Source organism: Mastigoproctus giganteus, unplaced genomic scaffold (assembly GCF_048544385.1).
Source record: "Mastigoproctus giganteus isolate SK-2022 unplaced genomic scaffold, ASM4854438v1 scaffold_34, whole genome shotgun sequence".
In the NCBI taxonomy this organism is placed as follows: domain Eukaryota; kingdom Metazoa; phylum Arthropoda; class Arachnida; order Uropygi; family Thelyphonidae; genus Mastigoproctus; species Mastigoproctus giganteus.
The window spans coordinates 45,486-71,973 of NW_028328311.1; the positions used below are offsets into that span (position 1 = coordinate 45,486).

At 39.0% G+C, this 26,488-nt stretch overlaps 1 protein-coding gene across 1 annotated transcript in view; it reads right to left on the reverse strand.

Annotated features, from left to right (window-relative positions):
- Positions 1-4,406: 4,406 nt before the first annotated feature.
- Positions 4,407-26,488, reverse strand: part of LOC150074861 (uncharacterized) — a 69,939-nt gene continuing 47,857 nt past the window's right edge. The window contains exon 3 of the mRNA XM_090389456.1: positions 4,407-5,726. Within this exon, the coding sequence (XP_090245582.1) occupies positions 4,407-5,726 (1,320 nt within the window). The remainder of the gene's footprint in view (positions 5,727-26,488) is intronic.

Here is a 26,488-nt window from a genome sequence, read left to right on the forward strand (position 1 = left end):
ATGGGAAACAGTAACCCCAGAGCAACGTATGAACTCTGTGTTATTACACTGACAGTGGTAGAGAATGAAAAGGACCTGGGAGTGGTTGTGCAGGGAGATATGAAGTTCTCTGAGCAGTGCAGACGGGCTGCAAGAGTAGCTCATGGTGTATTGTCAATGATATATAGGAATTTTTCTAGCAGGGATAAGGAGGTGATTATTCCCTTGTATAAGGCAATGGTCAGGCCACACCTAGAGTACTGTATACAGGCCTGGAGGCCTCATTTCAAGAAGGATGTAGAGCTGCTGGAACGAGTACAGAGAAGGGCAACAAGATTATTGAATGGAACAAAGGGGTGCTCTTACGAAGAAAGGCTTAAATTTTGCAAATTACACTGTCTGGAGACTAGGCACCAGCGAGGTGATCTGATAGAGGTGTATAAAGCCTTGAATGGTTTGAGCATGCTCAATGCTGATGGGATTCTTCCTTTCGCTCAGAATAATCACCTGAGAGAGCATAAATTCAAATTGAGGAAAGACAGATGTAGGATAGACGTGCGGAAATTTGCCTTTAGCCAGCGGGTGGTTGGTTGGTGGAACAGACTTCCATCCCTTGTCGTGGAGGTTGTTGCCTGAATAAGTTTAAGGCTCAGCTGGACAGGTATTTCGAACGAACAGAGGGGTGAAGTTGAAGTGGGTTTTTTTTTTTTTTTTTTTTGGCTGATGGTGCATAAGCTTGCTTTCTTGCATCAAATGCCTCTACTAATGCTAATGCTAATTAATGACACTAGGGTTTATCCGGAAATGCAGAAATGGTTCTTCCCCGGCCTCCATGCCATGTTCTTCTTAAGTGGCCATGGGCTCATCAAGGGGAAATTATAAGCACTAGGCATTGTTGATGAAATCCTATGTCACTGTGGTTCCTCGGAAAGCTGGAGCCACTTAATGTATGACTGCGAGCTCTATGAGGACTTAAGATGTACTCTCTTCACTAAAATGCACTATCTTCCAAAAGACCGGGAACAAGCAAGTCCTTGATAACGCCAAAGACTACATTTGTCTTCACGCACTTTGCTCAAGAATTGTTCACCCGACGTAGGGAGCTTCCACAGACACAAATTTGAAAACTGTAGAGTACCACCCACAACTCACGACGCACCTTTGAATCATTGACTGGAGCCTCGACTGAGAGAGAAGTTCCATTAATGAACAGCAGAAGTTAAGAAACCTGATACACTCCAACCCCATCAAGTGCCATCTGGCGATTCGAACTAGGTGCCTAACCTAGTTCCCTTTAAATCCCCTTCCCTAGGCCGGGGGGAATACAGGTTTCTGTCTCCCCCTTCTCCTGGTGGGGCCTAGCAGCCCCACTGACTTTTTTGCGATCACCTTCTCTATCGTTCCCATACCTGTCTTTCCCCTCTGGCTTCAGCCTCCCCTCCCCACTCTCACTAAACTCTCAGCATACCACATAATGTCAAAATTCAACATCCAAAATTAAACCACAGTAATGTAAACCTCTTTCGCCCTTACTTTTCAGTGTTTTTTGCCTCCCCCATTATTTTATTTTATTTATTTTATTTTTTTTAGGTCCTAGCCACTGAAATCTCAGGAAATTAGGTAGCAGGATCTGCCAGAGTGAAAATTTAAAATTACTGGGTACCTAGTCTGCCTCCACGAGGCATAGTGAGGACAAGTTTGGGCCCCAGCAGGGGTCTAGCAGCTAAATGGCCAGAAGAACAACGGTACAAAACACCACACTTCCATAAACGTTTAAATCTCTGGCCTTCCTAGTGAACTGGTACACCTACAATAAAAGCAACGCGGAGATGGGGGAAACCCCTAGTGCCGTTAGACACGAACACACAATACTTTTGGGTTGCCAGGCAGACAATTTACCCTACAGGCTAGCCCGGTAGGCGATTAGTAACAGTAACATTTGAAATAAAACAACTTTAACTTTCAGGTGGTATATCAATATTGCTTACTTAATTTGAAATCACAGAATACACTTAATTACAGTTTAGAAATTTTATAAAAATGGATAATACGTGTTCCTTAAAACTTTCAGAGACTAGAAAATAGACTGCAGCTGAAAATTTAAAAGAAATGTCTTTATTAAGACATATGAAATACATACATGAAACTTTTGTTCGGAATATACATTCAACTGAAAATTAAGCATTATATTAATAAAGCTGAATACTGTTCTTGTCAAGTGGCAAATATTCCAGAATAATATTCCGGGACACAGTTTGAATAAGTGGGAAAATACGAAGTAACAAAACTTTTTAAAAATTATTCATCTTCGGATCTTTATAATCTCTGAACAAGCTACATTTTACACCTTAAGCTATGCAGGAGGAATGGAACTATCATCTTTAATTTTACTATCATCTTTAATTTTACAGACAATAGCACGAAATTAAAAATTAATTTTATTATTTGAAAATAGTTCTCAGAACATTACGATTAAAATCTATTTTGATACCCGTTACCTTCTAGTTCATCGTTTTCAGTAAAAAAAAAACAGTGTCAGTAGCCGAGGGGTCAGCACGACGTGGGAGGCGATGTTGTGTGATTAGCCAACCAGCTTGGCTGTTTACTCTCACAACTATATTGTCAGTAGATAGAGTTGTATCAAGAGTTACAATGGGTGCAAATGAAAACGGTTCTGTGCAATTAAATGTGTTGTTTGCGCAAGTCAGAGAGTCGCTGTTCGTGGAAGAGATTTCGTAGCCAATGGGATGTAAACTGAATTGCTAATGCAATGATCTTCTAATTCTCACAGAAGAACAAATGGGCAGTTGTCTGTCTAATAAAGTTTCGAGACTTTAGGACCTCCATAATTTTTTTTTTACGCAGAACAACTCACTTTACAACGAGCTTCCCCGCTATTTCAACCACATGGCGATTCCAAAACAAAACTTGTTTAAAAGGTGAGAAATGCGATGGGAAGCAACCGTTAAATAGTCCAAATTTGAATCACAACAAAATTTACTCGCAACAATTCTTGTCATTTACTAATAAAGTCTTGCTAATGAATTAATTTTGCTAATGAAGCTATTATACATTTATTATATTAGAAAACTTGTTAGGATTACGAACAGTTGAATTCCAAGTTAAGGCAACTGCAAACAAAGCGAAGAAGACGCTGCCTCGGTAGAAAAACTTTACATTGTAATCGCCCACGAGATCTTTCACAACCAGCACACGGTCCCCTAATGCGGTGGCTGACCTGGAGATTTTATCTCTTCGCCACTGAACTGGGGTGGATGGGATCTATCCAGTTCAGGAAAGCCTTTGAGACTGTTGCGCATGGAAGGCTACCGTACAAATGGGAGCAGTATGATATTAAGGGTAAGTTGCTACAATTCACAAAAGGATGGTTGATTGGAAAAGACAGAGAGTGGTGATCAATGGACACCGCTTTTCATGGACTAATGTTATTAGTGGAGGACCCCTGGGTTCGGTGTTAGTCCCATTATTGTTTTTCATATTTATCAATGATATTGATGAAGGTATATCAGGCTTCGTGTCGAAGTTTGCAGATGATACAAAGGTTGGCAGGGTTGTTAATTGTAGTGTGCTACTGCAACAGGATCTAGAAAATTTGGGCAGATGGGCTAAGAAGTGGCAACTGAAGTTTAACCTTGACAAATGCAAAATACTGCACATGGGTAGAAGTAACCCCAGAGTAACATACCGATTGTGCGGTACTACACTTAAGGTGGTACAAAATGAAAAAGACGTGGGAGAAATTGAGCAGGCAGTAATGAAATTTTCTGAGCAACGCAGACAGGCTGCTTGGGCAGGTCATGGGGTATTGTCAATGATATATAGGAATGTTGCTAGAAAGAAAAGGAGGCGATTATCCCGTTGTATAAGACAATGGTCAGGCCATGTCTCGAGTACTGCAAAAAAGTATGGAGGCCATTTTAAGAAGGATGTAGAGTTGCTTGAGTGTGTACAAAGAAGGGCAACAAGATTGGTGAGGGGAATGAAGGGATCCTCTTACCAAGAGAGGCTTAAGTTCTGCTAATTGCAGCTAAGGCCTTGAATGGGTTGAGTAAGGTGAATTCTGATTGAATTCTTCCGCTTGCTCTGCTTACAAAACTAAGGGGGCATAAATTCAAATTGAGGAAAGACATGTAGGATAGACGTGCAGAAATTTGCCTTTAGCCAGCGGGTAGTTGACTGCTGGAACAAACTTCCATCTGTCGTTGTAGAAGTTGACAGCTTAAATAAATTCAAGTGACTGAACAAACTTTCAGAGAGAACGGTTGTGTGAATTTTTTTTTTTTTTTTTGTTTTTGTTTTGATTGATGCTACGTAAGCTCTTTCTTGCATAACATTCCGCTATTACTATTACCTTTCGTTACTATTAAGATGAACAAAAATATGCCCTTGTCTTGCTGTTAGTATTTTCAATAACAGCAATTAATGTTTAATCCAAGTTTCGAATTTTTGTCATAATTATCGTTTAGAGAAATATCATGAGGAGCATCGATGGGCTGACAACGAAAAGAATGTTGACATGAGTCGGTATTTCCTTTATAAAAAATTGTCATCATCACTTTGCTTCTTAACTTCTTTAAAGATAACCAGAAATAACTTGGAGTACAAATTGAAATTCCATCTGTGTGCATCTCTTTCTGCGCCCTGAGGTCATTTGATTCTAAACTGACCAAGAAGTCTCGTTCAGACTGTGGAGCAGTTTTTTCACGCAAACGAATATTCACGGGAACCCCAGGATGTAAAGTAATTCTTCTTTTGTTTCGTCTTAATAAAGTTTCTATTGTGTAGCAATCTGCGCTTTTCGTTACTTCAATTGCCAATAACGGTTGGAGATTTGCCTGACATTCTTCTTCTGTTCCTTGAGCATCTACAAGTTCAATGCATTCGTGTATTTGACGGACTAGATTCTCGTATGATAATCCCACTTCTGCTACATCCGGCCGAGCATTTTCGATCTTTGGTTTACAAGATGATTTAGTTATTTCGGAAGAGGGAAACACGTTGTCCAATACTTGTCTCGGTGGGTCCAGGCTTAGTGTAAACTGTTGTTTGGGAGCAATTATTTGAGAAGACAACTGGTTTGTTCTACGTTTTGGTTCACGAGGGAATCTTGGAACAGATGGCAGGCATGTTATGTCTGTATCGTAAACACGTGGCATTACTGGTTTGTACGCATACAACGCGTCTTTCAGCACATAAAAGAAAAAATAAATTCCTCGATGAATTTTTATTACTGTTCTTGGAGGAAACACGTAGCTCTCGAAACACGTTTGAAAACAATCAGAGCGCGACAGAATATTGCTACTTTTGTATCGGTGAATGAATTTCTGGATTTCGTTTAGTTTGCTCGGTATACTTAAATAAAAAGTAACTGGAGTGTTGTAAAACCGAAAATACTGGTCTTGCACAGCGTGGCATACTCCTGAATAAAAATACTGTTTGGCTGCGGATGCGTAGTAGCCACCGTTTAATTCCGAGTGCATAGCATATACATCTTCCCTTTCAAGCGCTTCAGAAAAACATTTGTAATATAAATGAAGATCTTGCGCTACACATCCTATATTCCTTATTTTTTCTATTTCTATACTTTTTGATCCCGCTTCATCGAATACAACGATGGTGTCCGAGTCTCTGCGTTGTTCCCTGTAAATTCTTAACCACGCATTTCTGATTAGTGCGTTTCTCACAGTTACTTCGTCTGGAAAAGGGATGTCCACGATGCTGTAGCCCTAGAAGGAAAAATATAAAAAGAATAATATACATATTTTGCACTAATCAGTGTTCTCCATGCAATATTTAGGTGTTCAGGCATTAATTTCTCTTACAAAAACATACAGACATAAAAATTGTTTAATCCTAATTATATTGACCGTTGCTAGGAGATATTTCAGAGTTCTCTACTTCCTTAATCGTTCTCTTTCTGGAAATCCCCTCTCCTTGATAAAAAGTACAGTAATTATAAATTTATCATTAAATTTATAATTACTATAGTTCTCCTAAGTGTAAAGTGCAGGGAGGGCATAGAGAGATTAGATAATTGCTTTTAATGTCCCCAGGGACTCACATCTGGTGAGTGTGGGCTTGGCACACCAACGGTCCTCAGCTGAATATCACCAGTCTTCTCTTTCTTGGTGATTCCCTTCTACTTCTAACTCTCTCTCTCTATTTCAGGGTAACTGGGATATTTTTTTTGGCTGGTGCTGCATAAGTCTCAGGCTTCCTTGCACTATGCGGCTAGTAATAATAATAATAATTAATTTCTTTGACATATTGTAAATTTATTTTAATATAAGTTTTCTTTCTGTAATATTTAGTAAATATACTTTTTATAATATAAATATAATTTTTTTTTTGAAAGTTACTTTCGTTGATATTTAGTAAATATTTGCAATGGTTGTTACTTGAACACTTCGTGAGAACTTATCATGACTCAAAGAGAAATCGCCGATGGTGATTTCAGTGAGTCAGGATTTCATCCTTTGCAGAACTGTGGCATACATTCCAAGGTCGACTTAGTGGATAATTATAGCTCACCTGGCGATTCTTTTCTTTGTCACTGTTGTAAGGAGTGTGCCGAACAAAAGTAAAAAATGGTGCATTTGTAGAAGTTGAGTCTCTGAGAAAACGGGTGCTCTCGAGAATAATGTAACTGGCAGCTCGTGAGGGACTGAAGAATCTAGTTACCCACCAATTGATGAACTCCCGATTCGTCGCCCCAGAACAGAATAACCAGATGTAAACTACTCTGGTTCAAAAGGACTTATTAGGGAAACAGGAAATAGTTTTTTGTAATAGGGATAGGTGGATTAGAACCAGGGTATGTCTCTCCGGAGCCACAATTAAAGATGTCACCCAACAGTTGTGAGATTGGGTGAGGGGAAGAGAATATTATTATTCGTGTGAGGACTAATAATATTAAGCACACACGATATGACTGTGCTTAATATCTGAGGGCACGATTACTGTTCCTTAGAAAAATATAGGACCCTGCTGAAGAAATGGCGAGAGTTAGGTCACACTATCTGTGTTTCCAATTCTGCTCATGCACGATAGGAGGAATTGCTGAAGGCTTTGTGTGTTACTTCAAGATTTGAAGGACTCTGGAAGGCTTTTGGGAAAAATCTTTTTCAGCCTGCCCGCACTTCTAAGTAGAAGGAATCTGCTTTGTACAGAACGGATATATTTACAACAAAGGGATAAATAAAGGTGGTGCGAGGATTTTTCCAGCATTATTGAGGATACATTATGGGTTCACTGAAGCTGCTAGTTTGTGGAGACAAGGATTATATAGATACGCGTTTATCTGATGATATTGGTAAAGGTAACACTTGCATACCCCCTCAAGAATTCTTGTATACAAGAAATGATATAAGCAGGATGTTCTGAGGGCTCAAACGTTTGAAATGGGCGGTTAAATACTGCCTGGGAAGCAAGCTGAAATAACTTCGAGGGGTGTGCCAGGGTAGTTACTATATAAGAGCATTAAGTCTTAATTGTTTATATGGGATTGCGATTATATAGCATTTATATATATTGCGAACATGATTTAAACTAGGTCTCAGGATTCCCTGGATGCTGAAACAGCCAGAGACTCTGTAGATACATTAGACCAATCTCAATCATCGCAATATCTTGGATCATATACAGATCAGGTTTTTTCACTGCATTCACATTTGTTTGAGGTTATTTCTAACGGTGGTTCACGGTAGATTGTACATTGACCGAGACGGTTACCACAGACATTCAAACAACTTGGACAGCAATGGAGCAATTATTGACCAAAGTTATCATGGACAATGAGCAGCTAAAGGCCAAACTTGAGGAAAGAGAATACCAACTTAGCAAGGTACAAGGAACTCTAGATGGACCTTCAGTGTCTTTGCCAACTACCTTGGCTGCTTCTAATTTGTCATACGCACAAGCGGCAAAAATCTACACTCCATCACATGTTGCTACGCCAAGGACTGGATCATTGAAGCCTTTGCCAGAGCAACACATTATACTTATTAAGGCTCAAGAAGGCAGTGCCTTTTCTACTAAGAAGAGGTTAGGCAGGAGGTTAAAACCAAGTTGGCGTCGGACATCAAGGATGTAAAAATCAAATACATAAGAAAGATTCGATCTAATGGGATACTTATTGAGACTGCAACTTCGCAGGATCTTGATAAGATAAGAAAGTGTTTAAAATTGCAAGATTGTGGTCTCAAATCTGAGACACCCAAGAAACTAGGTCCCACAATTGTTATGTCTGACATTCACAAGGAGGTTAAAATTGAAGATATATTAGATGATTTATTTCACAAAAATCTAGAGGATTATCGATTTACTTCAGAGGAGGTACAGGCGCAAGTAAAACCTAGGTTTTCAACACGTCCCAAACCAAATCGATCAACGGTAAATTGGATATTCGAGGTTTCCAGTGATATTAGGAAAGCTTTCCTTTCAACTCATAGAGTTTACATAGGATGGACATCGAACACGGTTAAGGACTATACCAGCCACTGGCTGGAGACTGGGCACCTACGCGGTGATCACTACGCGGTTGATCACTCGTAATTACAGACCAGTAATTACTGGTCTGTAATGACACGAGTAATTACAGACCAGTTAGTTTAACTTCTGTTCCGGGTAAAATAATGGAGTCACTAGTTAAAGAAGCATTGCAGGATCATCTAGACAAGACTGCAGCAATAATTCAGACACAGCATGGGTTTGTTAAGGGAAAGTCTTGTCTGACAAATTTGATAGGATATTATGATGTGGTTACAAAGGAACTGGATGCAAAAAATAATTTTGATATCATATATTTGGATTTCAGGAAAGCTTTTGACACTGTTGCGCATGAAAGACTATTGTACAAATTGGAGCAGAATGGTATTAACGGTAAGTTGCTACAATGGATAAAAGGATGGTTAAGGGGGAGAAGACAGAGGGTGGTAATCAATGGGTGCTGCTCTTCGTGGACTAATGTTATTAGTGGGGTCCCACAGGGTTCGGTGTTAGGTCCACTGTTGTTTTGTATATTTATCAATGAGATTGATGAAGGTATATCAGGCTTAATGTCGAAGTTTGCAGATGATACAAAGGTTGGCAGGGTTGTTAATCACAGCAATGGCAGTGTGCTACTGCAACAGGATCTATATAATTTGGGCAGATGGGCTAAGGAGTGGCAACTGAAGTTTAACCTTGACAAATGCAAAGTACTGCATATGGGTAGACGTAACCCCAGAGAAATGTACCAACTCTATGGTACTACACTTAAGGTGGTAGAAAATGAAAAAGACCTGGGAGTAATTGTGCAGGCAGATATGAAGTTATCTGAGCAATGCAGACAGGCTGCCAGAGCTTTTGTCATGGTTGCCAGGCTGCCAGGGCTTTTGTCTGCTCATGCGGTTTTGTCAATGATATATAGGAATTTTGCTAGCAGGGAAAAGGAGGTGATTATCCCTCTGTATAAGGCAATGGTCAGGCCATGCCTTGAGTACTGCGTACAGGTCTGGAGGTCTCATTTTAGGAAGGATGTAGATTTACTTCAGCGTGTACACAGAAGGACAGCAAGATTGGTGAGGGGAATGAAGGGATCCTCTTACCAAGAGAGGCTTAAGTTCTGCAAATTGCAGTGGTGGAGACTGGGCACCTACGCGGTGATCTGATTGAAGTGTATAAGGCCTTGAATGGGTTGAGCACGCTAAATTCCGATGGGATCCTTCCACTTGTTAAGATTACGAACCTAAGGGGGCATAAATTAAAATTAAGGGAAGACAGATGTAGAATAGATGTGCGGAAATTTGCCTTTAGCCAGCAGATGGTTAATTGCTGGAACAAACTTCCATCTGTCGTTGTGGAAGTTGATAGGTTAAATAAATTTAAGGAGGAACTGGACAGGAATTTGGAAGGAATGGTGTGATTTTTTTTTTTTTTTTTTTTTTTGGGTGATGCTGCATAAGCTCATACACATGCTTTCTTGCATCACTTGCCACTTCTACTGCTACTACTTCTGCTGTATTCATATCATGGCCCTACAGGAACCTTACTCCTATAAGGGATTAGTAAAAGGTTTACCTATGCGATTTAGAGTCTTACAATCTGACCTAGACATTACTGGTACTGGCGGAAATGCAAGAAGGAGAATTTAGGCAGCTATTGTCATTGCTGACCCTAATTTAACTGTTACTCGGATTTCAAGTCTTTGCTCTGCACACGCAGTCTGTGCATGCATGAAGCCTGGTTCGGGAAGTTTTATTTATCTCGATTTACTGTCAATGTGCCCAACATAATGACTCTATTCAACCAATTGTGAACTTTATTGATTCCGCCGTGAGAGCTTTACAGAATGAACCAATATTCCTGTTAATGGATGCTAATGCCCATTCCACTTTGTGGAATGCTCAACAAACAAATGAAAAAGGGGAACTTTTAGAGGAAGTAATTATGTCACATCGTCTAAAAATTCTTAACACACATGGACATCCACCGACTTTTGATACCGCACGTGGACAATCATTTATTTATGTCTCCTTGACAACACTGTTAAAACTGATTGGGTAACAATTAACCATAACGTTATCAAGTTTACTATGACAAATATCGTTTTTCCCGTTCTAGATCGGATCCTTTTGATGTGCCTCGTTTTCACACTAGGTCTGGAAAGTGGCAGGTCTTTGACAAGGTAATAAAAGAAATGTTTACTCCTGAGCAGATGAATATTATGGAATCTCTTTCTTTGGATAATCAAGTTGAATTTATACAGAACACTATTATACCGGCTTGTGAAGCCTGAATGAAATTTAGAAAGCGGAAAGCATATCACGTTCCTTGGTGGACTTCTACATTAACTGATTTAAAACTAGAAACTTACTAGAAGGACAAGATATGAATTCCAGAGGGCGAAGAGAAATTCATCGCGTACGGTACTTGAATTGACGGTTTTACAAAGTAGATACAAACAAGCAAGACGAAATTATCATAATGAGATTCGCAAACAAAAAAGGACTTCTTGGGAGAGTTTAATTAGCACCCAGGGAAATGGTGATCCCTGGGGACTTATTTACAAACTTGTGACCAAAACGATTCCACCATGGGAGATTTTCACGTCTGTCACAACTGCAGAAGGTCAAAGTACTCTTTCTTGGTCTTCTACTACAGATAGAATATTAGAGGTAATTATGCATCAAGACTCTGATACTAATATGTCACCGGAACAAATTGACATTATACATTTAAATTCTAATTACACAGGATTGATTGAAGAACCTCCATTCTCTCTGGAAGAAGTTGAATGCGCAATAAAATCCATGCGCTCAGGTAAATCCCCTGGGTATGATAAAATTGAAGTAGATGTTATTAAAAGAGTCTGGAAAATAGTACCAGCTTCAATATTAATTTTGTTTAATTCATGCCTAAGAAGTGGTGAATTCCCTAGAGTGTGGAAAAGAGCTTTGCTCAAAATTTTGCTTAAGTATCCTAAAAAACCGGCAGAGGATCCATCATCATATAAGCCTATAGCCCTTCTCCCAGTTCTAGGAAAGGCGCTAGAGAAGGTTGTTGCCAGTAGATTAACTGCAGCATATGCAAAGGACTTGCTTCTGGAGACCAGTATGAGTTCAACAAAGGACGAGGGACAGAAGATGCATTAGTTAGACTTCTAGCTTTTCAGGCTGATACAGATTCCAAGTATTTGCTAGGCCTCTTCGTGGACTTCAAAGGGGCCTTTGACACCCTTTGGTGGCAAAGTGCCCTGGCGAAGTTCCGGGAGGCCGAAGTGTCCATAAATATATATAAGCTTTTAAAGAGCTATTTTTCTGATCGTACCATTTCTGTCAAATCTGGACTGGACGAGGTCTCTCGCAGAGTTACAAGAGGATGTCCACAGGAGTCAATTCATGGTCCCTTGTGCTGGAATCTGGTTTTTGATTCCTGGTTGGTTAAGAGTTTTCCAGCTGTTCATATGATCGCATACGCAGACGATCTTACAATATTAGTCCAGGGTAATTCTAGAAAAAAGCATTGAAGAATCAGCAAGTGCTGTGCTGTTGGAACGCTCCAACTGATCTTCAATACATAAATTGCAGGTTTCTATTGCAAAAACGTCTCAGACGTTGCTTAAGAGAAAGCTTAACCACGGAAGACCTCGAGTTATTAAATATAAGGAACAAGCCATTAAGTACTTATCGAAGACCAAATACTTAGTCATTTATATTCATGATGCTCTCAGTTTTCTACCGCATGGTCAGTATGTTAAAGAAAAGGCTAAATTGTTCCCGAGCCAAATTAAACAGATAACAAGACAAGATTGGGATATTAGAGGTCAAACCTTACAACTTCACTATAATCATATTTTTGTGGATAATTTCTTATGGAGCTGGTGCATGGGGCTTTAGAGCCAATGAAGCTGCTGTAGTAAAGCAACTGTTAGAAGCACAGAGGACTGCCCTCCTGACCATGTCAAGAGCTTGTCGATCTACCTCCACCATGGCTCTTCAGGTTTTGCTTGGGAAACTACCTGTCCATTTTGAAGTTCAGTACCGCTACCTTAAGTATCACCTTTTGAAGAAAATACCATTGACCTATGATGACATCCAATTAGATCTAAGTGCTCCCATTAAGACTGAGAAGACAAGATTAAGGCAAATTTTTATTGCAAAATGGCAGCAGGAGTGGTCTTCATCTGATATTGGTGCAGTTACAAGGGACATTAAAAAGGAGGAGTTAAAGTGGTTTTCGCCGAGCTTATATGGTATGTTTATATTAACTGGCCACGGAAGTATAAATACTAAACTTCACAAACTGGGATTTTCACCAACAACATCTTGTTTGTGTGGCCAGGAAGAAACTGTTAACCATATTCTTCATCAATGTCATTATTATAACGATCTTCGAGGTGACCTACTTAGTGTGGTTCCTAACTTAGACTCCAGCAGCAATAAAATTCTGGTTGAATCTCAGACAGCTTTTAATGCTTTGAATGTGTTTGCTTCTCGTGCATTTAAAAGAAGAACCAAATTAGGTCCTAGTTTTACTGTACCTGTGATTTCTTGGATCCTTTATTGGATTAGGAAAGAAATATGTCTCATTTTTGATTGGATTCTATAGTTGCAACTGATTAGTATCATTAAGTGCTGCACTTTCCTGGATCTTAAAATAGACTTTTTCTTGATGTGGAACTGTTTTCAGCAGAATAGGTATTTACTGTATAAGGAATTTTGCTCTACTTATCGAGATACTCTTCGGCCTTTAGCGTTTTAGAGTTTTTGGAATTAATATTTCTTTGTGAGTGAATACCACTGTTACATTTCATATATCAGAGACATTTCCTAGTAACTCTGTTATTAACTGTCTTGGATGATTATCTTAAATTTTTGGGCTCTCTTAGAGCTCGTATTTAGGCAAGAACTTTTTAAAACATCGTAATTTTGAACCCTGCCTAATGTGATCTCATCTAGGATGTGGACATGTATATTACTTTTGCGTTAACCCTGAAACCTTTTATTTATTGGGCCAGATCATTGCATTACCCTGCCATTATATTGGACGTATCTGTACATAGTGTATATTCTGCTGTGTTCCTGAAGAAGAGGATATTGTACATATTGCACATAGTGTCTTTCTGTGGAGCTTTTCAGAATTCGTGGAATTTGCTTTCACTGTGTTTTTTGTTAGAAGATCAAATATTTCTTCAACAACTGAAGAAGTTCTGCCTACAAGGGAGTAGGCAAGCTGTAAATTAAGAAGCTGTAAATTAATCAAGCTGTAAATTAAGAATCCCATTCTAGTTCATAGGATGGGATTTTCCATGGGATAGGTTCCCATGCCTAGAGAAGTTAATCCACTTCTCCCTACTTCTTCTCACTTTTAATTATTGGTGAGTCCCTCTGTTGATTCTTCTCTATTCTATCCATTTACCTCCCCAGATCCCAAACTTCTCCCTCTGTATTCCTCCTTTTCCACTTCATTCTTTTTTCGGGCACTCTCAGGTGTTATGCCCTGGGCTTGCCTAGCAGGAGATAATTGATCCTGGCCGCCTCCGCGTGGCTGGGATGGGAGGTGAGACATAGTGACCAGGTGTTAATGCTTCTTACCTGCTAAGAGCCAGGCACCGGCCGATAACATAACAACAGAACACATCATAACACTTACACGTCCAACACACTACATACAATTGGCCGGTTTTGGCATAAGCCTCAACACAAGAAGTACAATAGCGGCTTATGGGGGGAACCCTGGGATCCGCCACAACAACATATGAATATCCCTCAATATCCTTGTTTATATAGGAATGTCAGAAGAGTTGTCAATAAAATGAATGAATTCGAATTACTGGTTAGGACAAGTAATTTTGACAAAACAATGGAAACGTGGTGCCACCGCCAAGCAGACCTTCTTCAGTGACTTAGATGCATTTCGCGAACGGTCAGAAAAGTGGCAGCTAATATTTTATCCAGCAAAGTGCAAGGTTTTACCCCTAGGGAACAGTAACTCCCAAAATAACTTGTACACTTGGCAGAGTTGAACTAAAGCCAGTAGTGGAAGAAAGGGACATGGGCATTACAACACGGTCAGACATGAAGTTCGCGGAGCATTGTAGAAAGGTTGCACTGAAGGTGCATGGTGTCTTATCGTTATATTGTTAGGCTACAATTAGAATACTGTGTTCAAGTATTGAGATCGCACCTAAGGAAACAAGGATATTGTGTTGCAGTATGGAGAGCGCACTTAAAGAAACAAGAATATTACGTTGAAGTATAGAGACCCACCTAAAAAAACAAGAATATTATGTTGAATTATGGAGACCGCACCTAAAGAAAGACCGATCTTCTTCAATGCGTCCAAAGACGGGTAAATCGCCTGGTCAGATCAGGAAAAGGACGTCCTTATGAGAAAAGACTGAATATGTGGGTTGCACATGTTGAAAACTAGGCACCTTAGAAGAAACTTGATTGATATGTTTAAGGCTGTGAGAGGCAAAAGTACAATGAATGAGGACGAAATATTCACAATTATAAATGATTCTAGAATTAGAAGCCATAATTTCAAGTTACAGGGGGGGGGGAATGTTTATACTGGATTTCAGAAAGTTATAAATAACTGGAATAAGTTACGTGGGGTGGTTTAGACTGACAGTTTGTTTAAATTGAAAGCTCAGCTGAATTACTTAGGTTGTCTGTTTCCTTTAATTTTATTATTTATTATTAATTATTTTATCATTATTATTACTTTACTCTTTTTTTTTTGGCTGGTGCTGCATAAACCTTAGGCTTCATGCTGCACCACTTTATGGCCATTACTAATACGAACAGTAGATTATAAAAACATCGCAACTACGACTTGTTCGAAGAAATATTTGAGTGTGAGCATGCTATATTCAGCACATGCTCCCAATTTTAAAAAGGTTAATCTATAATTGTGTTCAGGGTCGCTGCGACCCTATGTGCTAACAGTAAGCGAAATCAAATTTGCCGCCCCAAAATATTTGGATTAAAAAAATAAAATAAGGCGTAAATAATTATTATTAATTTATTGAAAAAGAAAAGAATTACAACAAATCTCACATATAATATAATGAAACAACAAACTAAAATAACAAAATCATTCTAAAATTCTCGAAATAAAATTTAAATTCTAAATCACAGTAATCTTATTCTATCGCAATAATAAAATAAAAGGGAACTTATAATTTAAAAAAATTATAGAAATTTATGTATCGTTGCTTTGAGAGATGCGCATTTATTATTTCCTTTAAATTAATTTGTTCCAAACGATCTATTGAAATTTTCTTTTGAAATTATTGTCAAATTAGAGAGTCATTGTTCAGACATTGTCAATGGTAAATAATTTTTGATTAATTTTAATGTTGAACAACTCGAGGCAACTGAAACTGGTAAAGGTAGAAAAATTGGCATTAGCACTAGTAGTGGCATATGATGCAAGGAAGAAAGCTTATACAGAGAAGAATCAAAAAAAGAGGGGAAAAAACCTATTTCCCATTTACCTCTCCATCCACTCCAAAAGTTTGTTCAGTACCTCCTTGAATTTATTTAAGCTATCAATTTCCACAATGACAGACAGACAAGTTTGTTCGTACAGTTAACCACTCGCTGGCTAAATAAAAATTTCCGAACATCTATTGTGCAATTTAATTTCTCAATTTGAATTTATGCTCTCTCAATTGCGGAATCTGAGCAACAGGAAGGATCCCATCATCATTGAGCCTGCTCAACCCATTCAAGGCCTTATACACCTCAGTTAGATCACCTCGCAGTAGCCTAGTCTCAAGAAGCTGCAACTTGCAGACCTTAGCCTTTTTTTGTAAGAGCACCCCTTTGTTCCCCTCATTTGCATAAATTCTTAATGCAACTGCTACATTTGGAAAAGTATCTTTAAGATTGTTTTGTTTTTTTTAAATATATTGTAACACTTTAGATGGAGTAATATTGCCTTTGTTATAAATTTGAAATACTCTGAGTTCTTCAAATAATGCTAAACCATCAATATCAGATTCATTACGATCAATGTCATGTAATTCAAAATGCAAATCTTTGCAAAGATTTAAAACATCTTTATATGCCTATTTTTTTTAAAATTCAGAAATACAATATTTTTTAAATATTTCTAAACCCTTTAGTTAACGAGAAAACTGTTGAGTCCATAATTTGAAAGAAAAGGTCAATTTTGAAAGTTTGTGCGGATCCTGAATAGCTTCACTTCTTCTTTCATAATCGAAATGACGTCTTTTCAATCTTTTCCTTACAGTGCTTCCTTCTGGAAACTTAGCGGCAATGCCAATGATAGCAGCCATATTATTAGCCGAATCGAGAATTTTTTCGAATGCTTCCTCTGTTCTATTTTCTTGAAAATATTACGTGTTTTCCCATTGGTAGGGGAATAAGGCAAGGATGTTCCATGTCCCCCGTACTATTTGATTCATACGCAGAAGCACTGATGAAAGAATTCAAAGAAGTTCAGAAAGGAGATGTAAAAGTAGGAGGGGGAGAAGATAAAGACAATAAGGTCTGTAGATGACTAGATATTGTTGCTAATAATGAATTACAGAGCTCCTTGGACATCTTGAACAGCGCAATAAAGCAGTAAAATATGAAGATTAACAGCAATAAACGCAAGGTAATGTTAATTTCAAAGTGGTCAGGAAGAAGAATCAATACAATATTATACGAAACAATATTGGAACAGGTCGACAGATACGGGTACTTGGGAAGCATAATGACAGAAAATGGAAAAAGCCTGGAAGAAATAAAAAAACAAGAATTACAATGGACACAGAGGCATTCCGTAATAAAAAAGAACTATTTGAAGAAATTTCAAGAAGGAATTAAGAAAGCAAATTGTGAAAACATTAATATGGACCGTTGTACTATACGGCTCCGAGATATTAACATTGGGAAAGAGGAGATTAGACACCAAGACGCTTTCGAGATGTAGGTGTGGAAGAGAATGGAAAGGGTGAAATGGGTGGATAGAATGAGAATGAGATTTTGAAGAAAGTAGAAGAGAGAATTTTAGTAAAGAAGTTAGTTAAGAAGGAGACAAAATAACTTTATAGAACATGTGTTGAGTAGAGAAAGCAGGCTGAGGAAAGGGATTGAGGGGTAGATTTATGGGAAGAGAACTGTTGGGAGAAGGATAATTGGAATGATGGATTGAATGGTAAGAGGAAATTATGCAGAAATTAAAAGTACAGGACAGAGAAACATAGCTCCATTGGAGCCGTGAATCTGCCTGAGGACGGAGAACTTGAAGAAAAAGCAGATTTTATAACTGCAAAGTATAAATATGAAACAGAGACCCAGAAAAGCAATTTAACGTGTCTACAAATTCATGTACTGTGTTTATTTGAAATGAATTATTTGCCTGTACTGTTGAATATTGGTAAACTATGGAAGTTGAGTTGATCATCTGATTCTTTAAAACCAATCAGATGATTAGCGCGACTTCTGGGTATGTGGGACAGGCGGTTGGTTAGGTTTTAAGAGTAACACTAAGTTGCAGAATGGTAATCCTTTGGCTCTTGACTCAGTTGCCTGAAGACTAGAGGTGCGAACAATGCGTAATCAGTAAAGTCTCTCGTAATCGCTTTGTTATATGGAAATTTTCTTCGTTCTACTGAAACTGTTATAAATTTAATTACCCACGGGAATTTTAAAAAATATCGCTAAATAGAAAAATTTCTGTATAAAGAAGTTCGCTAAACAGAGAACCGAATTTTAGAATATGTCAAAAATATTTTTGCGCACTCCTGCCACCCGAAAGCGACGCTTACTTCGCCTACCCACTTGCAGCGGCCCTGATTGTGTTATATCTCTATCGTACCGATAGAGATATAACACAATTTTACCATCTATCCCAGATATAACACATATTTTACCATCTATCCCAGAAAATCGACAGTCTACTGTACCAGTAGACTGTCGATTTTCTGGGATAGATGGTAAAATAAAAATCCTGGATAATCGATTTCTCGGTTAATCCAGAAATACAGTAAGTTCCTGACATACGTATATTCCAGGAATTCTTAAGTAAGTCAGGTGTTGCGTAACTCGGAAATGACTAATAAAACATTGCTCCTATATCCGTGATATGCCGAAATTACAAAAACCACATAATATCCTCAGAAGAACAAAGAAAAATAGTTATGTATTTTTTATATATTAGTTATATATATATATATATATAGAAAAATAGTTATATATTTTTAATTAGTTCAATTAAAAACTTTATCTGGGACAGCGGTGAAGTTGCTGGAGTGGTGCATAAGAAAAGAAAACATTAAAGGAAGAAACTGTACAGTAAAAACTGATCTGTATTTCGTAGCCTTGGTTATCATATTTGAGTTCATTGGTGCCGATCGCTTCACCGCTTCTCTATTCTGTCTTTCTCCTTTATTATTATGTTCACTCTTGACACTGACAAATCTAAATTCGCGCGATACTTGTTCATGTTTGACCATTTTCAAACATTCTTTTTTTAATTTTCTGATCCGAAACGATGGCTTTCCTTTTTTTTTGATAGATTTACTAGTACCGCTTTCACCTATTCTCTTAGTCGGCACCATGATAACGGTCAAAATGAAATTTTCTGAAAAGAACTTCACAGTGTTAAGGCGAAAACTCACTATTATCACTCCACGCCAGCTCAAATTTTACTAAAGCACATTTCTGGACGTCATTGCCATAAAACAAAAACAATTTGCACTTTGCGGGTTATTGGGCTTTTCTGTTAATACACTAATTATAAATGTGTAGTAAAGTCGATAGTATTGCATTTGCGAGATAATACCGATAGCTGTAATTCAGTGGGATTTTATGTTATGGTGAAATCTCTGTCCCCTTCACTGAAATCTTCAGTCATATATAAAAAAATAAACCTTTAAGAATCTTCTTTTCATGCCTGTTTTTAAGTTTGTTGTTATTATTATTATTAGCCATATGGTGCAAGTAAGCCTGAGGCTTATGCTGCACCAGCCAGAAAACAAAATTCCTGCATTACCCTGAGAGACAAAGACACAGAGAGAGAAAAGTAGAAGGGAATCACCAAGAAAGAGAATAATGATGATAACCACTTCAGGTCCCTGGGTTTGACAAGCCCATACTGATCAGTTGTGAGCCCCTGGTTACTCCATATCCCGCTTGTGGAATGTGTGCGTGCCGTGATCGTCGTTATTGATTGCTTATTATTATTATTCTGTTTTAAATTTTACAATCTTAAAAAAGAAAAAAAAATTGAATGAAAACAATTAACCTAAGTGTCGAAGTTACGTAAGTCGGGGACTTATATATCCAAAAATGTTTAACAACCTACGTAAAAAACATGGCGATGGATAAAAAAACTTACTACGCACTACTCGCGTATCCAATACGATGCTTCCCTTTATTTTTTTCCATGTCGGTTTTAAATCTAATAGTTTCCCTTTATTTTTTACAATTTCGCACGTGGTTTGGTCACCAGTTTAGTCATTATAATGGTTCTTTAGAGATTTAACGGATGCACCGTTTTCAAACTTTTGAATAATTTCAAGATTTTGTTTAATTTAAAGTGCAACTGGTTTGCGTTTACCCATCATTTTCACGATTTCTAAACAAAAAAAAAAAATGTTTCATTATCCCTGCCCGGGGGCTCACATCTAGTGAGTATGGGCTTGGCACACCCAGGGTCCTGAGCTGGATATCATCATTCTTCTCTTTCTTGGTGATTCCCTTCTACTTTTGACACTCTCTCTCTCTCTCTTTCTCTCTCTCTCTGGGTTACTCGGGAACTTTTTTTTTTTCCTGGTGCAGCATAAGCCTCAGTCTTCCTTGCATCATATGGATAATAATAATAATAATAATAATAATAAAATAACGAAACAATTGTTCTCTTTGAGATGCCACGAAACACATCAATCGAAGCAACGCACTAAAACGAATTAAATTAAACATTTCTCTTTTTCGTTTTTTTTTTTTTTTTTTTTTGAGCGTCGGATGTCAAGTCAGTGGGGGTTGCAGGATAATAATCCCCCAATGACGACTTTATAACGCCCTGCTTGTCGTTTATTTACACCCTGCCAAACATCTGTTTACACCTATTCTAGTTATTACTTGAATTTTATGATTTCTGACTTTTATTATTATTTTTTTTTTTTATTAAGAGTCTTGAAGTGTCCCAGTTAATTCTCTTCCCGGTAAATCGAGAGTCTGCTGTATTTATAATTCATTCGCAGTTTATTACTGAGATAAAGAATTATAATTCTTGATTACTTAGTAATCAACAATTATTAAAATAATAATAAATAAACACGTACATAAATAATTCTTGATTACCGTATAAATCGGCAATATTTAATCAATAAATAAATTGCTATTTTCGGTATTATTTTTTTTATAAATTTTATTTATACGCTTGTTTATTTATTATATTATAAAGAATTCGAAATAATTAGCTCTAGAATATTCCGTAAGACGGCGCAGTCATCGAGTGACAGAGTCGTGAAATGCTCGATGGCCGAAGAGATATCGTTTTAAGAATGAAAGTAAGTTTGGAATTTTAATTCGGGTAGTTGTTATTATTAACTCTGATTGGGGCTTACTTTAGATTAATCGTGCATTTTTGAAGAAGAAGAAAATCTTTATTAGTATTAGTATTAGTATTAGTAACGGCCGCATGGTGCAAGAAAGCCTATGGCTTATGCTGCACCAGCCAAAAAAAAAAATCCGAACAAAACAATGATAAAAACAAAAAATAAATAAATAAAATAAATAACTAAATAATAATAATTAATAAATAAAAAAGAAATTAAAAAAATAAAATAAAATAAAAAATAAATAAAAAGGAAATTAAACCTATCATCCTATGCGCTTCCCTTACCCGAAAGTACTATCCAGATGACCTTTGAATTTCCCCAAACTGTCGGCCTCTACCACCTCTACCACCCATGAAGGCAACTTATTCCAGTAATTTATAACTCGCTGGCGAAAATAAAACTTCCTGCAGTCCAATCTAAACATTTCCCCCCGTAACTTGAAATTATGTCCCCTAGTTCTAGCATCATTTATAATCTGGAAAATTTTGTCCTCATTCATTTTACTGATGCCTCTCAGAGCCTTAAACACCTCAATCAAATCTCCTCTAAGGTGTCTAGTTTCCAAACTCTGCAACCCACATATTCGAAGTCTTTCTTCATAAGGACGCCCTTTTGCCGATCTCACCAGGCGAGTTACCCTTCTTTGCACCCTTTCAAGAAGCTCGATGTCTTTCTTTAGGTGCGGTCTCCATACTTGAACACAGTATTCCAAGTGTGGTCTAACATAAGCCTTATATAATGGGTTTATCAAGTCCCCATCTCTACTTGCAAAAGTTCGATAGATCATCGATAGGACACCATGGGCCTTCCTTGCAACCTGTTTACAATGCTCAGAGAATTTCATGTCTGACCGTATCGTAACACCCAAGTCCCTTTCCTCCAGTACTGGGTTTAGTTGAACTCCACCAAGTGAATAAGTTTTTTTGGGATTACTGTTTCCCAGGTGTAATACCTTACAGTTTGTTGGATTAAAGCACAGCTGCCATTTTTCTGACCATTCCTGAAGTCTATCTAGGTCTCTCTGAAGAAGCTCAGCTTGACAGTGATCATTAACTACTCTACCAATTTTAACATCATCTGCAAATTTAGACATCACGCCCTCTTATTGTACAGTAAAGAGAGAATAATGTGCCCGCCACAGCCAGGAGGCCAGGGGCTTCACAATGATACAGGGTAATATAAAATATGTACAGTATAAAAGATAACATAACAATTACAAACGTAGCATTAATCATTCAATAGATATGAGTATGTACATAGTTGTGAGGCAGACAGTACACCAAGGTATGTACACGTTCATATGTACAAAGCACATATTTAAGCATATTCACACAAGTCAGAATATTTCACAGTGCCAAATTGATGTTCGGTTTCGCATTTTCTTGCGAAACAGTTCGTCGATTTGCCTGCGACGTGCCGTTCTGCGCCTCATAGCAGATAGCAGGTGGAGGTATCGGTATCAGTCGACATCAGGGGCCAAACAAAAGGGGAACAAGTTCGGCCAACGAGCGCCTGTAATCGCGATTAGAAGCGAATTTCTGGAGGTCAACTCCGATCATTAGCAGGGCTTGTACTGTAGGAAGTACTTGGCCAGGTAGGAATCTGTCACTGATCTTCAGCCTGTTCCGTTGTAGCTGAAGAAGAGGGGTGGCTCGTAAGGAAGGAAGTGGAACATGCCACTGGCATATATCCCAGAAGTCAGGAGAGTTGACTTTGCCAACCAGCATTTTGACTGTGGTCACAGTTCTCCTCATGCCGATTATTTGAGGCAGCCGCGGGATTTGGAGTTAGTCGGCCATGCTCGTGGTCCTCTGTTATGTCGATGTTTGTGGGTTGCCCACTTCAATATCCAGTATTCACTGGCGAGGATGGGCTTCATGAGAGAAGGTACTGCGGATGCCCATATTTCAGAGGCATACAGAAAGGTAGGATACACAACGGTTTCCAGATATCTGATTGTGGTTCTTGCGTATGTGTTATGAAGAAGATGTTGACGGGCAATCCAGCGCATTCGGCTGATCTTGCGTAGAACACATTCAATGTGACAGTTGAACCTAAGGTTTGAGTCGAAGGTTACACCAAGATCTTTGTGTTTAGTTACACTTGGAATAACTGCACCCTGCAGTGAGGGTTGTATGGATGTGGGACACTTCTTCAGAGAAAAAAACCATAATAACGGATTTTTGGGGGTTGAGATGGCTAGAGAAAGGTTGAGATGGCTAGAGAAAGCTGTGATCTTATTACAGATTTCCGATGTGATCACTCCCCTGTCGGCTGATGGTAGTATTTCCGTTAGGAACTTTATATCATCGGCGTAGGTAATAACATCATCTCTGTTACACACAAACGGAATAAGGAGGGCGGTAAAAAGTAACCCCGATAAAACGCCACCTTGCGGCACACCAGCATTGACGGATCGGGTATAGCAGAGGTTGCGATGAGTGAGGTACACTGTTCTATTCCAGAGGAGCGAGTGCAGAAAAGCGAAAACGTCACCTTTTATCCGAAAGAAATTGGTTAGGAGATTCAGAAGGGCTGAGATGTTGAGGTTATCAAAAGCAGCTTCGATATCGGCATAAACAACCCACATTTCTGATCTGGCCTCAAATGCATTTAGAATTTCCGTTTGGACTGCCAGAAGGTTGGAGAGAGTTGATCTATTAGGGAGAACATAATGGAGTTGTTTTGATGGTTGTGGAAGAAGACGGCGTGTTATATGCGGAAGAAGGACTTTTTCCAGTAGCTTTAGGAGCGTGGATGCAGTGGATATCGGTCTATAGTGCTTCGGCTGGCTTGGTAGATGAACTTTAGGTAGTGGGGCGAGAGTGTATATGCTCCATGATGCAGGAAACACTCTATGAGAGAGGATGGAGTTGAACAAGTAGAGCAGAGGATCAAGGATATATGGACTGAGGCACTTTACGATGAAATGCGGGACTTTATCGACGCCAGCGGTGAATGACGGACGCAGCGAGTTGATGGCTTGACGGAGCTGCTGTCGATCGATTTGAATGGAAAACAGCTCATCATCTGGACTAGAAATGGGGTCTGGTTGGTAATCATATGGTTGTGTGATGTTTTCTTGGAATCTGGCTACATAGTTGATCCATTCAACTGGATTGAAGTTGGAACCTGGTTCACAGTTACGGGTATATGGCACTTTGCCTTTGGATAAGGTCTTGTCAGTATATTCTTTAATGGCTTGCGATTTCAGTCTGTTAAACAGTGCTCTAGTTTTGGAGTACTGAGTTCGGTCATATGCTGTACCAGACTGTTTCCATTGTTTATGGAGGAACTGTTTGCACTTGAAACTGTAATTTAGCTCCGAAGACCACCAGGCATTAGTTCTAGCGGAGATACTGACCTGTTTAGCTGCTGAGAACATGGTAACAGTGTGCAACCATCTAGTTAGTATGTCTAGAGCCAATTCCGGATCTCCTGATTCGAGAACTTCCCAGGGAATTAATCTTGTTGCATAAAGGCATCTGTTCGGTTGTAGGAAGGTGGGAGAGATGATGATCTTCCTTTTGACGTAGTGGGAGACATTAAAGTTGGGCGTTGGGAGCTGCAATAGGACTACGATGGATTCATGATCTGATTCAAAGTGAGTTTCGGGTTTAATGTCGACGCTACAGGAACCAGACGATAATATGAGATCCAGGCGAAGAAGGCCTCTAGTTGGGCCTTCATTTATGATCCTGAGGCCACTAGGTGCAATCTTAGCCATAAGTGACTCATGAAGATGTTGGAGACTTGGTGGTAAGTTAAAATCTCCACAGATGAGGTGGATGGCAGATGTGTGGAGCGTATTTATTAGTCAGGATGCAATATCATTGATTGTCTGAGCATCGGGGGTTGGGGGTATAGATATTGCACCGAGATCTAATAAGCAGGAGTTGATCTTGACCGTTACTATCAATGCTTCGAATAGATCGGATTTGCTGGAGACTACATGTACGAACTCAAGTCTACTGGCATTTATGACAACAGCAACGCCCCCACCACAGGTATGAGATCGGGAGGTGAAGAAAGATTTGTAACCAGCAGGGCGGAGGCAATTGATTCTTGTTGTGGTTCCAGCCAGGTTTCAGACATGCAGATGACATCAGCCATTTGGGACAGAAGCATCTGCTCAAGTGTCTCGAGCTTATTCCGAATACTACGAACATTTTGATAAAAAATCTTGAGTGTAAGGTGACACGAGACCTTCAGGAGTTCTGATTCGAGGACACGATTTATTTTCTTTGTTGGCTTTTTAGCACGGTTGGTTACAATAGTTGGTATCAGCTGAGGGTGAATTTCATTGGAGCTGTGGTATTGCAGAGATTGATCAGAGGTTTTGTCATCAGGGTATGTACAGGGCTCATCATCGTGTGACCCTGATTCCTGGATTTGGGGCTTCTGAGAATAGGAATGTCTATTATGGCGTCACGCTTGGGAGTAGTCCTGGTGGGATAGCGCATTAGCCATGGCTAGACGTGGGGTGATATTGGATTTAGGTTCGTAGTATGGCCTGAGTAGTGATCCAGACGGCCAGAGAGCAGTCGCTGATATGGAGCTGAAATGCTGTACATCGCACTTAACTTTGAACGATGTATGCAGGGGTGTTTTCTTAAGAAGTGTGACGGACACAGTAAGGTACAGCTCATGCATTATGTATGACTCGATATCATCTGCAGTTGTATTTGGGGCCAGTCGGGAAACGAGTAGACTTCGTCGAAGACGGACAGTTGGCGGATGCATCACCTGCAGCCTGGAGGTGGCCGAGGTGCCCATTTTAAATGATCGCCTTCTCTTTAGTACATTTGGGGTTCCCAATTTACCCACTTCAGGGGGTCTGCATGGGTAGCACAGTGGTATCGTCATCGTCCTCCCCACACTGGGTGGAAAAAGCCTGGGTTCGAATCCCGTCGATGACGCGAGGAACTTTAATGGGCTTTTTTCACTCCGTGACTTCTAATCTCTCTTGGCACAAGCACATTACAAATATTGATTCTTCTACATCTAAAAAACTTGGTTTTCTCTTTCGCTCTCAGCGTTACTTTTCTTCCAAACAGCTGCTCACTCTGTATAAATCGCAAATCCGCCCTACCATGGAACATTGTTTCCACATCTGTTACGGTGCCCCCAAAACTTCTCTCAGGCTTCTTGATTCCATTCAGAAGAGGGCAGTTAGGTTAATTAATGATTCATCTCTAACAGAGTCTCTCCACTCACTGTCCCATAGACGTACTGTTTCTGCTGCATGCCTCTTCTACAGATACTTCCATGGGCACTGTTCTTCTGAATTGGCTTCTATAATTCCCGCTCTCTCTTTCAAAAAGGTCCGAAGCCAACATCCATTTACTGTCCAACTTGAAACCCACAGAACCAACTTTTCATCTTCTTCATTTATTCATTCAACTGCCGTTTTCTGGAACA